At 30.2% G+C, this 15046-nt stretch overlaps 2 protein-coding genes and 1 long non-coding RNA gene across 3 annotated transcripts; all 3 read left to right on the forward strand.

Moving 5' to 3' along the window:
* Positions 1 to 811: 811 nt before the first annotated feature.
* On the forward strand, positions 812 to 3487 carry LOC109605663 (actin, muscle). The gene is made up of 3 exons (XM_020022258.2): positions 812 to 948; positions 1796 to 2747; positions 3069 to 3487. Exons 2-3 carry the CDS (start codon positions 1823 to 1825, stop codon positions 3272 to 3274), a joined length of 1131 nt encoding a protein of 376 aa, XP_019877817.1. The 5' UTR covers positions 812 to 948; positions 1796 to 1822; the 3' UTR covers positions 3275 to 3487.
* Positions 3488 to 5023: 1536 nt separating this feature from the next.
* Positions 5024 to 13638, forward strand: LOC109605659 (peptidoglycan-recognition protein LE). Its single transcript, XM_020022255.2, has 4 exons — positions 5024 to 5602; positions 10614 to 10805; positions 12792 to 13010; positions 13078 to 13638. Exons 1-4 carry the CDS (start codon positions 5170 to 5172, stop codon positions 13386 to 13388), a joined length of 1155 nt encoding a protein of 384 aa, XP_019877814.1. The 5' UTR covers positions 5024 to 5169; the 3' UTR covers positions 13389 to 13638.
* LOC126264654 (uncharacterized) lies at positions 6080 to 9562 on the forward strand. Its single transcript, XR_007547319.1, has 2 exons — positions 6080 to 6312; positions 9383 to 9562. It is a non-coding gene; the product is annotated as an uncharacterized LOC126264654 (long non-coding RNA).
* Positions 13639 to 15046: the final 1408 nt, after the last annotated feature.

The raw sequence follows: 15046 nt of genomic DNA on the forward strand, positions 1-15046 counted from the left end.
TGGGCCGTTACATTGAACCTTGTAAGCGATTTTTGTATTAACCTTGAAAACAAATATAAACTGACACATGAATCACATCAATTCATCATTTTATTCAGGATTTTTAAAATTTTTTCATAAGATTAAAAGTGATTTTTATGGAAATAAAAAATGTATATTTACTTATTATTAATACCTCAATACATACCATATATGTAATGATATCTATTTTAATAATAGATTGAAGTTAATATTGATTAAATTATACATGGTAAAATTTTCACAGAAAAATATTTTTCCAATAATTAAAATTTATAATTTTGTCATATTTTGTCATAATTTATTTTTAGTTTTAATCAAAATCACGTTAATTAATTTAATGAATTAAAGTGTTCACGTATATACATATGAGCAAAAAAATATATGTAGGTTATAAAATAAAATATGATAAAAAAAATGTTAGAAAATGTACAAAAGTGCTAAAAAAAGAATAGAATTTGAATGTTATTGAACAAAAATATTCAAAAGTATGAAAAGAATTTTCCAGTGGTATTAAACGAAAATAAATAAAACATTACCATAATCCACTCTAATATTTTGAAACGTTTAAAAAATTTATGCACATATTTGTTTAATTTTCTGCCGTCACTACCAAATATGGTAAAAATCGGTTGTCTGGTCCCTATTTCGGTCGATCGGCTCGATTGGCCACCTCGATTGGAAATAAAAATGCATCGTCGCTGGCACCGGGCCGCAACACCTTGCAAATTGTGACGGTGGCCGTCCGCCTGCCATAAATGGGCGACGCGGTACCGATGCGTCGCGACGACCCCCTCGCCATAAATGGATGCTGGACCATTTACTACGGGACGACGGCGGTACCCTATAAAAACTGTGGCAGAGTAATCGGCCGTCACTCGAAGCGTAACTCGCCGTGCGAAACGAGTCCCTTCTGTTTTATTTCCTGAGGTTGGTATACACGTAGTTCGTATATTAGTGCCCGTCCAGTGTAGTTGGTTATTGATATTATTTTTATCTAACATTTACATTTAGTAATGTCACTACGAAAATAACCGTCGCACGTTTTCACGCGAGTGTTATATTTTTGTGTTCGTTATTTTTGTGCCAGTTTTGCTCTGGGAAAGTGTCGGTGGTACTACATATGGTTCGCGATGCTTTTTTTTTAATTTTTACGATAGTGATCGGTGATTTTGAAATCAAATACGAGACTTAAAAGTGCACGACGAATTAAAATATTTATAATAGATAGTGAATTATCTACAATTGATGCACACTACAATTAAATTTTTCTTAGTTTTTGTTATAGTACCACGTCATTTTGAAATTAAATATCTCAAGCCTAAAAAGTGAATATATTAGTAAATTATTTTTTGCTTAGTTTAACTTTCAAAATTAAATATAAATAATTATTTTTCTCTGAAATGAATTTATGTAACATTGCGTGTTATAAAAATATTTAATAATTGTAACAACAATATCTTTATACTATTATATGTTTTAAATTTCTCTAAACAATTAATGTTATTAATAATTTATAATGAATCCCCTAATTAAATTTAATTGACTGTAAACTATTCGCTCCAGTTGTTGTTTTAATTATTTTTGACGTAGTTAATTATTCATTTACTCATTATAATGTTTTATTGAAGTTAATTCGTTTAATGATAGGAGGAGATTTTTTTTAACAAAATTATTTTTTATTTAATATATAAATGTATTAAACAATCGAATTAAGCTAATTTATTTTGTCCTCTTTCGACTTAATCATATTATTAATTGGTGTGCCTCCTTTCAGCGGCAGTAAAGACCTACATCAGCAACCATGTGTGATGATGATGTTGCGGCACTCGTCGTTGACAACGGTTCCGGCATGTGCAAGGCCGGCTTCGCCGGAGACGATGCCCCACGTGCCGTCTTCCCATCCATCGTTGGTCGCCCAAGACATCAGGGTGTGATGGTCGGTATGGGACAGAAGGACTCCTACGTAGGAGACGAAGCCCAAAGCAAGAGAGGTATCCTCACCTTGAAATACCCCATCGAGCACGGTATCATCACCAACTGGGACGACATGGAAAAGATCTGGCACCACACTTTCTACAACGAATTGAGAGTTGCCCCAGAGGAGCACCCCATCTTGTTGACTGAAGCCCCCCTTAACCCAAAGGCTAACCGTGAAAAGATGACCCAAATCATGTTTGAAACCTTCAACACCCCAGCTATGTATGTAGCCATCCAAGCTGTACTCTCCCTTTACGCTTCCGGTCGTACCACCGGTATCGTCTTGGACTCCGGTGACGGTGTCTCCCACACCGTACCCATCTACGAAGGTTACGCCCTTCCCCATGCCATCCTCCGTTTGGACTTGGCCGGTCGCGACTTGACCGACTACTTGATGAAGATCTTGACTGAACGCGGTTACTCGTTCACCACCACCGCTGAAAGGGAAATCGTACGTGACATCAAAGAGAAACTTTGCTATGTCGCCCTCGACTTCGAGCAGGAAATGGCCACTGCCGCCAACTCCACCTCATTGGAAAAGAGCTACGAATTGCCTGATGGCCAAGTTATCACCATTGGTAACGAGAGGTTCCGTTGCCCAGAGGCCCTCTTCCAACCCTCGTTCTTGGGAATGGAATCCTGCGGTATCCACGAAACCGTCTACAACTCCATCATGAAGTGCGACGTTGACATCCGTAAGGACTTGTACGCCAACACCGTACTCTCCGGTGGTACCACCATGTACCCTGGTAAGTATTTAAATTTCTGTTTATCCTTGAAGAGAAGCAAGAGTAAAATTGTCGTTTTCATAAAATAGTAAAAATTCCTTGAAATAGTGAAAATTACCTTGGACTTAAGCCAAGATTCCATTCAAGAATGTCAAGGACCAGATTGAATGCATTCCTGTTGACATAATGCCAAAAAATGTCCACCAGGTTGTTAACATTTGGAAGTAACTTCAATCGGTTTATTTTTAAAGCCAGTAATTGCATAATGAATGCCTTATAGTACAACTCTTCAAGTCGATTGACATTGTACTGATTCTTCTTAACATGTTATCATTCTTTCAGGTATTGCTGACCGCATGCAAAAGGAAATCACCGCATTGGCCCCGTCCACCATCAAGATCAAGATCATCGCTCCCCCAGAAAGGAAATACTCCGTATGGATCGGTGGTTCCATCCTGGCTTCCCTCTCCACCTTCCAACAGATGTGGATCTCCAAGCAGGAATACGACGAATCCGGTCCAGGCATCGTCCACAGGAAATGCTTCTAAATTCTTTATTAATATTGACTGTTATTGTTCCTTTCCTGGTCCGAACAACTGGACAACGGTTCTGTTGCAACTACGTGTTGTTGCACTGCCATAAAGACTTAATATCCTTGTGAATACGTATTATTTATTATATTATACACTTATATACATACTTATACTTGAATAATTCTTTAGAACTGTTTAAATTGTTAATAAATTTTTGTTACTGTACAAGTGGGCATTATTTAAATAACAAGTTCACCATTTTCTTTAATTTATATAAATCATACTTTATTTCTTACAGAAGAATCAGTGAAAATGTGGCTTAAATATAATGATACAAAAAATGTGTAATTGTTATTTAAAATAAAATATAAAATACTAATTTTTAATTTAAAAATTAAATACAATAGTATCAATATTTATATCAAATGATTATCAGCGGCATCTATTGACAGATTTTCTAACTTAATCTGTTTAAGATATTTTCTCTAAAGAAAACTTCTTGTTGCTTTTCCTACTACTTTCTGAGATGTAGTGATCATCTTAACTGGAATCCATTGACATCATCAACAATTTTTTTTTAATTTTATAACAACCCTTTGTGCATCATTTGTTTATTTTTCTTTCTTCTTTCTTAAAGTATATTGTTGTTTTTGTATTTAAATATTGCTTTGTATATAAATATTGTAAATATTTGTTGATTTTCTGTCATGGTTTATGTGTAAAAGTATGTTACTTACAAAATGTTGTTGTATGTCTCCCTTCAAATGTCATTTAAACTTAAAATTTGGTAGAATGATAAATTGTGCAACGATATTTTATGTTCATTTCTTATTAAAACATTTTAACACTGCGACTAAAATTGCAAGTGATGATAAAATTGAATACATTTGCATATAATTTGATAAATACGTAAACTGTTTAAGTACACGTTATAAGTATATATTCATTTTTTATTATATCTAGTGCTATATAATTAAGTAAATCCCTTTACTTAAAAGAGAAAGTGTAATGTAATTATAATGAGGAAATCGTCGTCGAGATTTTTAAAAGTGATTTAAATTGTCTGATAATAAGTGAGTCTGTTTTAATTGCGATGTTACGATGAAGTAGGTACTTATTTTTTTGAAGAATAATTCTGTATTATATACATTTTTAAATCTTATATAAGATTGGCCATTGTATAATGAGGAGACAAATATATTAGTAATCATAACTAAACATAATACACTTTCTTTATTCCTAATCTTCTTTTTTAACTGTTGGCAGAAACCTCGAATTTTAATTAAATTGTAATATGTGAAAGCAACTTACTTATATTTATGCGATTCTACATTTTTTCAATAATTTGTGGTATTTTCTAATAATTTTTTAATAATTGAATATGAAATATCAATAACAATGGTATAATTCTATATTATATAAATTTTAAAATCTTATATAAGATTGGCCATTGTATGATGAGGAGACAAATACATTAGTAATCTATAACTAAACATAATACACTTTCTTTATTAAATTTATTTTAATTAAATTGTAATTTGTGAAAGCATCTTACTTATATTTATGCAATTCAACATTTTTTCAATAATTTGTGATATTTTCTAATAATTTTTAATAATTAAATATGAAATTTCAATATCAATGGTAATAGTACTTAAGAGAAAGTATTAAGTCATTTCTAAACGGCCGAACGATCGAGCTCCGATCATCGATTTATTTACTCGTCGCACAACCAACAAGCGGTACCACCACCCGTTCGACAAAAATCTGTGCCGGGTACTACTCAGTCAGCAGCGATGCGCTACGCAGTTAGCACCTCGCCCAATCTGCGTGACACGGTGGGTGACGTGCGTACCTGATCCAAGATCGGTGATGACCAGACGCCACAGGTTCGATGGTCCCGTAAAAAGATGAGGGAGAACCTATCATCGCAGGTCGCCATCAGTGACGAGAAAACGGAGTCTGGCAGCGATGACGAGTACCAGGTCCGAGAAGTGGTCACTTACGAGAGCGATGAGGACTGCGACGCCGGAGCGCTCGCAAACGTTCAAGAAGGTGCACCCACGTTCGGGAACGTGTCGGTGGTGAACTCGAACGACGTTCATTTCGGCAACAAAACGATCTATCAGGGTCCGGTGACAATTAAGCAGTTCGTTTACGCGAACGGAAACTCGGCCGAGGCCATCGAAGGTGCGGATTTCGGCGAGCTCAAGAACAAGACAGTGATAGGTGCTAATGGTGTGGATAATGTTAATTTTGTGGTGGAAAATGGTGTGAGCAAGGACACCGGCGTTAAGGATGTTGGCACTGTTGACAATAACAATGTTGTACCTGTTAGGAAAGGTAAGTGAATATGTAACCACATGAAAATGGAATCTATAAAAGACATGGTGGTACTTTTAATTTTACAATATCAGCATAATAGAAACGAATGTATTTGTTTAAAGGTGAACAAAACCGGTTTATTGGTTTTTCTAGTTTCTTAATAATTAAAGTGAATTCAGTAAATGAATTAATTAATTTTAACTGTATTATATACAACTAATCAGATTTCCATTTTGCCAAACAACGAAACAAATTTTACGTAATTTAAGCACTATTTACTACTTATTACAATCCGTTTAAAACTGGGATATAAAATACTTTGTTATTTGTCAAAATGGAATTTTTATATTAATATCTACGTCAGAGACAAGTACATGTCCAGGTAAGTTAACAAAGCGCTTGTGGTTAAATGCGGAGAGTTTCAAGGACTTTTTATTGATTAACATAAACAAACTAAATAAACTAGGTACCTACATGTTTACTAAAAGCGAACCACAATGTATTTGAATATTCCATATTCTCAATATTCTATCATCTCATTCAAAACCGAAGCCACCAGATAATTTATATAATTGATAAGCCTAAGGTCATATAAATATTATTGAATTCCAAAAGTAAGTTACTTTTGCATCTGCGCAATAAAAAATGCAACAGTTCTTAAATAATTCCAAATTGATGCTGTCGTGGATGTGCGATGGCGAAACCCATATTGTCAAACAATGCAACAGGTGAGAGATTCTTAAACATTATAGACTGCTTTGCATTCTAATAATTATTTCACATGGTATTGTCGTAATATTTATCACATCAATATTAACAAAAACAAGTTTTTAATCATTGAAATAAAGAGATACACCATTTTCCTTGATTAATCATCAAGTTCATCTCACCAAATGAAAAACAGTGTCGACTCGTGACGCATATTAAATATATAGAACAAAAAGAAAACGAAAACAATATTTAACTTTTATTTAGGTTAATTAACAACATACAATTCGAATGATAAGTGCTTTTTTCATGACTTTAGGCTGCAAGATAGATTTTTTATATTACAAAAAATCTTTTTCTACATCAAACAAACATTTTCATTACCCTTTGAAAATAAAAGACATGCTCAGCAAAAAAATTTATTCATTAGTGTACTTCCGGTTAGCCAATGGAATTTATCGTACCAAAATATCTCCAAATTTGCCCCGGATTTGTTAAAATATTCAAATTAGACATTGGACAGTTTAATTATTTAGCAATAGACATTTTATCATAGTATTTTAAACAATTTAATAAAAAATCTACAACATCAGAGGCATTTCTTATGTTAACACAATCTTTCGTGTTACGTGGTATGCACTATTTCGTAAAAAAAAGAGATGCAGTGTTAAAAACCGTTCCACAACTAAATCCACCACACACACACACGATCAAGTAATTTCGAAACTAAAAAATCAGCAATTTTCGGAAACGTTTGTGTAGCTATTTGCAGTTATCTCAATAGCTGGAGGCACGCCTCAGTTTCGCCACTATTGAAACAATCCTTGGACCTTAAAGTGCATGCGCAAATGTTGGATCTAGATTTACTTGTGAAACAAAATATTCATTGAAATTTAATGTAAAACTGTTAAAGCTTTGGTTTAACCACATATTACCCTTCTATTTTTATTTAAATATTAAGTTATATTCCATTTTAAAAAATAAAAATATAAAAAAATGTATTTTTTAATATTAACGTTAGTCAGTAAAATTAGTTTCATAGATGAGGCACTGCCACACCTGTCTCATCTGAATAGGCGCCACTGAAAAGCAAAATTTTCTGCCGTATACAAACGGATAATTATCCTTGAAAATTATAAACCATTTGGTAGACAACTGCTTAACTTGTTAGTTATAGAAAAAAACTTGTTTTATGGCACTAGCAATATTAGTATGTAAGTAGAAATTTATAAATATCAATATCCACATAACACTGAAGTACCAAGTACCAAGTAAAATTGGAATAACCAATATATTCTAAGTATTAAGGAATCATAACTATAATAAAAAACATGAATCATTTGTTATTATCGTCAATAGAATTGTAACCGGAAACCTCAATTATAATTTACAATAAAATTGTGTGGTCCAGCTGCCATGGGAAATATATTTATAATTTTGATGAATTATAATAATTCATGGCTAAAAATCCCTATATTTAATATTAAAATTTTTTTTATCGAAGGATATAAAAATAACTAAGAAAATAAACTTGGTATCAATATGTTTATGTATTCCAATTTCGTTACAAGTTCATTACGAACGCGGAGAGCCAATGTTTTCATGTAAATTCTCTCATTAAATGCTAAATTATATTAATTAAGGAAAAATAATAATTATTGTACAATTCACACAGAACAAGTTTAGGAATTGAATTTAATTAAACATGTTTTCAATGCCAATGGAGGTACTGTTCAATTTCCGATAACTTAATTTTTAACGGTTTGTAACTGCGTAGTTTATTTTATATTTGTTATATTGAAAGTTAAGTGGCAAATAAATATACTCACTGACAAAGAAATTGCAACACCAACAAGGGGGTGTTCAAATTTAATATTCTTTTGGTAAAACATAGGGGTTATAGTAAGAAGCAAACGATTATAATTTGATAATGTTTGGTATAGGTTTTCTCATGTAAACACAATTTACAACAATTCAAATAAATTTTGTTACGTAAAAAAATTAAAATTGGCAGATATAGAGATTGCCGATAGAAGTAAAAACTTTTGGTACTAAAATTAGAAATTTCATAATGTTTGAATTAAATTTATCAACTTCAATCTGGTTTTCACATCAATTGACACTCCGAGCAACAATTATATGCATGTTTATGTGGTTTTTTATTATTCAAATATATTACGGACTGTACAAGATCATGACAAAATATAAATACAATTCAATTGAAATAACAATTAATATATTATTATATTATTTATGGATAGTATTTGTATTTACTTGATTTTTAACATTATTTTAATTGTTTGCATCATTGTCATCATTAATTTCAACAATACTTATACTTTTTGTACTTTCAATTATTTCATTTTGTTCTAAAAAAGATACAATAGGCTTATGGTAACTAAAGTAAGAAATGAAAATGTCTGATTCAGATTTATCTAAGTATCGCGTAAAAACGGCATCGATTGTCATTTTATATTTTGTAGTACTGAGTTTTCGATCATTCAAATAATAATCAAACAAAAACACTATTTTAACAATGCACTGTATATAAATATTCAACTTTTAACACTAAATCCGTTCAATTTCACTTATAAAATATACACAGCACTATACGTCAGCTGTATAGTTACAGATATACTGGTATAAGCATGCCGGTGACGCGAAGATTGAGAGATTTTACCCATCCAAAAAGTGTCTAAGACGCAGACCATACTGTGCGTACGCGAGTTATGAGCATGTTGGTGACGCGACCCATAAGATTTTCCCCACCAAAAAGAGCCCAACGCGGCTAAAGAAGTTTTCACATCAAAAAACTTCAAAATCTTTGATATTTTGTTTTCAAATTTTAATCGCTTATTCCGTGCTGTCACTGAGTATACTTTCTGTTGCGGCCGATTTCTAATTCTACGTCGAGGGTGTATTATTTTGTCATATCTGAGTCCATAATGAAATTGTGTTAATTAAAATTATCACTCATCTCTGTGGTGATTGGATCTGACCCAGACAGGACTTTGTATCATTTGTATTAAATTCTTTGCCTGATTTGACACATGTTTTAATTATAGTGTGATACTAACTTATCTATTATAGGATCAATGAACTTGGAAAATGTGACGGAAAGTGGACCAACCTGTTTCACTAGAAAACAAAAAATGTTCACAGTATTTGTAGCTGCGATTGCTATTAGCATATTAGTTTGTTATATAACGATTACTACAATACGTTATGTTTATAAATAGTTGTTAGTAAAAGTAATACTAAAATTTAAAAGTTGTTTTATTGATGTTAGGAAAAATTATATGTTATTATATACATGTATTTACAGCAAAAAGTAATATTTTTTTACAATTTATTCGGAAATGCATCACTTCAGTTTATGTAAATATTGATTTTGAGATAAATATTCATTCATACTATTTTCATTGCCAAATTTAAGCAACTTAAATGTGATTTTTAACTTCAACATTCAGTAAAATACTCAATTAAGTAGTTGTTTCACTATATTTATACGGTTAATTAGCTAAATTTGAGAATACAAAATTAGTGCTATTTACATTACATTGCCTACTTTTTATGTGGTAGATCAATTAGTTAGTAACAAGGTGCAACGTAATTAAAACAAAAAACTAGATGACTTTTAATCGCAAAACGTATAATTTTATAATGTATATAAATTAAATAATTTTCTGATACATGCTCGAGTTATTCAACCTTAAGTTGTTTGCGTTGTCGTTTATTTATATTAAGTGTATCTGGGAATTTCAATGTGCCATTGTGTTTATAAATTCCATGAATATTTATTTATCTTGTGTATGTTGAAAACATCCTATACAATTAATTTTTATACTACATTAAACACATTAACATGTTTTTGTACAATTAGAAATATAAAAGTTTCGATTAAAAATATAATACAATGTGTATCATCGTTTGTCAGAAAAAAAATAGAATATGGCGGCCATATGTATAAAGTACATTGCAGCATTAAATTTCTGTATTAACATGTGAAGAGTAGTTTATTTTAAGTTTATGTTCAATGTTTTTTTTTTGCTTTATTGATAGATTAGATATATAAAAGTGCTCCAAAGAAATCTGATCATAAACACTAAAAAGAGGGGATATAAAATGGTACCTACAACCTTGAAAATGGTGCATAACCAGTATTTATTTTTTAATACTCGTATATATCTATTAATAAGTTAATTATATTTAGATTTATTACATAATTATTAGAAAACTACATAAAACAACATTAATTAAATGATCAATATGATAATCAAAAATATTCAAGAAAAACTATATCTAATTAATATTGTTACAGGTTACCACATATTGGGAAAATTTCCCCATCGGAAGTTGACGATAATATCTTTAATAACAGTTCTATTCATATCAATAGTTATACTGTTAGCAGTGCTTATCTCCAAACGTTCTAGTCCTCCTAAAATTCCAGACGACACCAATCGTGATAAAGAAAACACTGATATTTTGGTTACACCAAAATACGATGTTGGTGAGTATTAATTCTTTTTTTAAAAATTTTCAAATTAAGTCAATATTAAATTTGACGATGCGATTTATTTATATTTATTAAAATAAAAAAATAGGTCAAATTTTATGTAATAAAAAAAGTTAAACTAATTTTATTAGAAGAAACTTCTTGAAGCGATGATATTGTAAGAATTTAAACTCAATTGTTTGAAAGCAATATACAAATATTATTTTATTATACACTATAAAGTAGAACTGAGATTTTAAATTGTTGGAAGCCACAACTACTTTCGTGGCCTGGTGTACAATAAAATTGAAGGTGAACTGGATATTAATTAATGGTCATTTGGTAATTGTTATGGAATTTTTGTATAGACAATGAGGTTGTTTCACTTTAAATATTTTCCGATTCAAAATTTTCACTGCACATCAATTAAAAGTTTAAGTATGGATAGAAAACACAAATCACAAAATGTATCGCATAATTTTTAAATTACTAAAAAGATTAAAATTTAATCGTAATTCTTGTAAAAATCTTTCTAAATTTATCTATGTATCTACAATACATTTGATTTATTTGCTAATTTAAATTTATAACGGCATTTAAATAAAATAATTTAATTTAATTTCTAATTTAACATCAGAACAAGCAGCCCAAACCGGGGCCCTAATTGATGGTGACAGTTCGCAGCCATATGAAGTAGATTTGATAGGAATCAACCAATCCACTGTTTTAAGGGTTGAAAAACGATTTAGGTAAAGAATCTAAAGAATCTAAAGAATCTAAAGAATCTAAAGAATCTAAAGAATCTAAAGAATCTAAAGAATCTAAAGAATCTAAAGAATCTAAAGAATCTAAAGAATCTAAAGAATCTAAAGAATCTAAAGAATCTAAAGAATCTAAAGAATCTAAAGAATCTAAAGAATCTAAAGAATCTAAAGAATCTAAAGAATCTAAAGAATCTAAAGAATCTAAAGAATCTAAAGAATCTAAAGAATCTAAAGAATCTAAAGAATCTAAAGAATCTAAAGAATCTAAAGAATCTAAAGAATCTAAAGAATCTAAAGAATCTAAAGAATCTAAAGAATCTAAAGAATCTAAAGAATCTAAAGAATCTAAAGAATCTAAAGAATCTAAAGAATCTAAAGAATCTAAAGAATCTAAAGAATCTAAAGAATCTAAAGAATCTAAAGAATCTAAAGAATCTAAAGAATCTAAAGAATCTAAAGAATCTAAAGAATCTAAAGAATCTAAAGAATCTAAAGAATCTAAAGAATCTAAAGAATCTAAAGAATCTAAAGAATCTAAAGAATCTAAAGAATCTAAAGAATCTAAAGAATCTAAAGAATCTAAAGAATCTAAAGAATCTAAAGAATCTAAAGAATCTAAAGAATCTAAAGAATCTAAAGAATCTAAAGAATCTAAAGAATCTAAAGAATCTAAAGAATCTAAAGAATCTAAAGAATCTAAAGAATCTAAAGAATCTAAAGAATCTAAAGAATCTAAAGAATCTAAGGAATCTAAAGAATCTAAAGACTCTAAAGAATCTAAAGAATCTAAAGAATCTAAAAAATCTAAAGAATCTAAAGAAAAAAATCTAAAGAATCTATAGAATTAGAACGTACGTACGTTAGGAATTTTGTAAAGAGCCTTCATATAGAGTGGTGGAAGTTATTAGAGCCAGAGGTTGTAAAATAGTTTTCTTCTTCATCCTGATTTTTGATAATTTGGTGATTTACTGTTATTTTTATTATTTTGATGTTTTTTTTTTAATTTTTAATTTTTCTGCAATAAATCTTTATGAACCATTCCAGTTTTAGAAAGTAAAAATAATAATTTTTAGTCAAAAATTAATTATGCGATACTTTTTGTGACGAGTGTATATACATGGTAATATTTTGGTCAGCTGCTATTAAATTAAATATTGTAATATGCCATTATAGATAGCCATTTATATTTTATGTGTATATTTAAAAATATTGATGGGAACCATCATTTTTCTTGCAGATCAAAACCTTACGCTTAGTAACAAATTAAGAATCGTTAGTCGACTAGAATGGGTGGCTGCGCCCCCGGTCGAGGAACCGACGCCCTTAAAAACACCAGTCCCCCTCGTGATCATCCATCACACCGCCACCGAAAACTGCACATCTCAAGCCAATTGCGTGCTGCAAGTTAGGCTAATACAGTCCTTCCACATGGAGAGCAGACAATGGTGGGACATCGGTATGGAATAACTTCTCCTGCTTTCTCCTGCTTGTTAAAAAAATTAAATGGTAAATTGTTCTTGTAGGGTACAATTTTTTAATTGGCGGCGACGGTTCAGCTTACATCGGTAGAGGGTGGACAAAACAGGGTTCCCATTTGCGTGGTTATAACTCCAAAAGTATAGGCATCGCCTTTATTGGCACGTACACGAAACGTAAACCGCCTCAGATGTCGATTGACGCGTGCAAGAGTCTCATAGAATTAGGTGTGCAGGAGGGATATATTAGCAAGGACTACAAAATTCTGGCAGCCAGACAATTGTTAACCACCGAAAGTCCCGGAAAAGCTTTTTACGAGGATATTAGAACTTGGCCACACTGGGCAGAAACTCCTTAAAAATTGCCATTTTATGAAGAGTTTTAGTTAAATTTATTTGTTGCCATGTTGCCAGTTTTGGAAAATTTAAAAGTTTATGTTGTAAATATTTATTTAGGTTTTCTATGCTATTATATTAAAATTTTCAAAATAAGGTTTAAAAGCGAACAATTTGTTTTGAAAAGGTTTTAATAAAATATGTTTGTATATATTGATTGTATTATGAGACTGAATAGATATTTTATAGAACCAATAAATTGATTAAAAAATTTCTTGTTTTTATTTATAAATACAATTTTGGAAGTGAAAATTTAAGAGTATCTATTACTTGTTCATTGTACATATTCTAAAAACGTTGTTTTATATTTCCGTAAAAAATAAAACATCAGCAAAAGTTTTTGTATCCTAAATTATTTTATAACAATTATAATTTTTTCAATAATGAAACGAAATTAATGATTGCTAAGTTGGTACCCTAAATGTACAGTATATTTCAAAATGGTACTACCTACAGTTGAATGTAAAGAACTTAAATATATAACGTGTATTTAAAGTAATTTTCCATTTTATATTAAGGTCAGCATGAATAAATTATGTAAAAATTATTCCACGTGCAAAACATCTCTTATTTAAATTATCGGTTTTTCTAATATTATAGGTACAGTTGAATCAAACACTTGTTTAATTTTACATAATCATCTTAATAGTGTATGAGAATTATATGAAACTTCTTGAAATATTTAATCAGTGTAACATCTGTATTATTGATATTTTTATTGATTATACACGATTTTTATAAATGCAATTTTTAAAGAAAAATTACAATTAGATTAAATTAAATATAATTAATTAAATTAGTTATATTTAGTAATATTATATTACTTTATTCTTACATTAAACATAATGGATGTAACAACCTATACTCCAGACTCGTAAGCAAAGGTAATCTATATTTATTGATATACTCAGTGGCAAAGAAATTGCAACACCAAGAAGGAGGTGTTGGTAAAACATAGATGTTAAAGTAAGGAGTAAACAATTAAAATTTCTACTCATCATATCCCAAACATATTCTATAGGTGACAGGTCCGGAGATATACCAATCAATACCAAATTTTAATCGTTTGCTATAACATCTATGTTTTATCAAAAGAATATTAAATTATTAAACATCCCCTTCTTGGTATTGCAGTTTTTTTGTTACTGGCTATATATTTTATGAGAAAATTAATTTATAGTCTTTGAGAATATTTACATGCTATATGAATTCAAATTCGTTCATAAATAAATATTAAAAAGAAGGTATATTGATATATTATTTAAATACTCATACGAGTGGAAAAAATCTCAGGATATGATAAATACGTATCAATTTATATTTTATTTCTGAGGCTAAATGACATTCTACGAAACCTATGTAATTAACATAATGATATATCCGACTACCGGATAAAAATCAATAAATATTCCTTATACCTTATTTTATATTTGTCATTGCAGCATTCACTTACTAACAATGAAGATTACAGAGCATCTATTGGTGGTGAAAATATTACTTTTGCTGTTAGGTGTGTGGCCAACAAATATGTTAAAAGTTCATCAGTTAATCGCCACAATATATTCAAAATACTTTTTGGCAGCATGGTCATTTTTGGCAATTTTTGAAATAAGCCAGTACA

Source organism: Aethina tumida, chromosome 2, assembly GCF_024364675.1.
Source record: "Aethina tumida isolate Nest 87 chromosome 2, icAetTumi1.1, whole genome shotgun sequence".
NCBI lineage: Eukaryota > Metazoa > Arthropoda > Insecta > Coleoptera > Nitidulidae > Aethina > Aethina tumida.

Excerpts from the sequence above, each read along its gene's own strand:
- LOC109605663 (XM_020022258.2), top strand. The coding sequence starts at position 1,823 with ATGTGTGATGATGATGTTGCGGCACTCGTCGTTGACAACGGTTCCGGC. Across the intron at positions 2,748-3,068 it reads TGGTACCACCATGTACCCTG|GTATTGCTGACCGCATGCAA; the intron begins GTAAGTATTTAA and ends TCATTCTTTCAG.
- LOC109605659 (XM_020022255.2), top strand. The coding sequence starts at position 5,170 with ATGAGGGAGAACCTATCATCGCAGGTCGCCATCAGTGACGAGAAAACG. Across the intron at positions 10,806-12,791 it reads TACACCAAAATACGATGTTG|ATCAAAACCTTACGCTTAGT; the intron begins GTGAGTATTAAT and ends TTTTTCTTGCAG. Across the intron at positions 13,011-13,077 it reads CAGACAATGGTGGGACATCG|GGTACAATTTTTTAATTGGC; the intron begins GTATGGAATAAC and ends TTGTTCTTGTAG.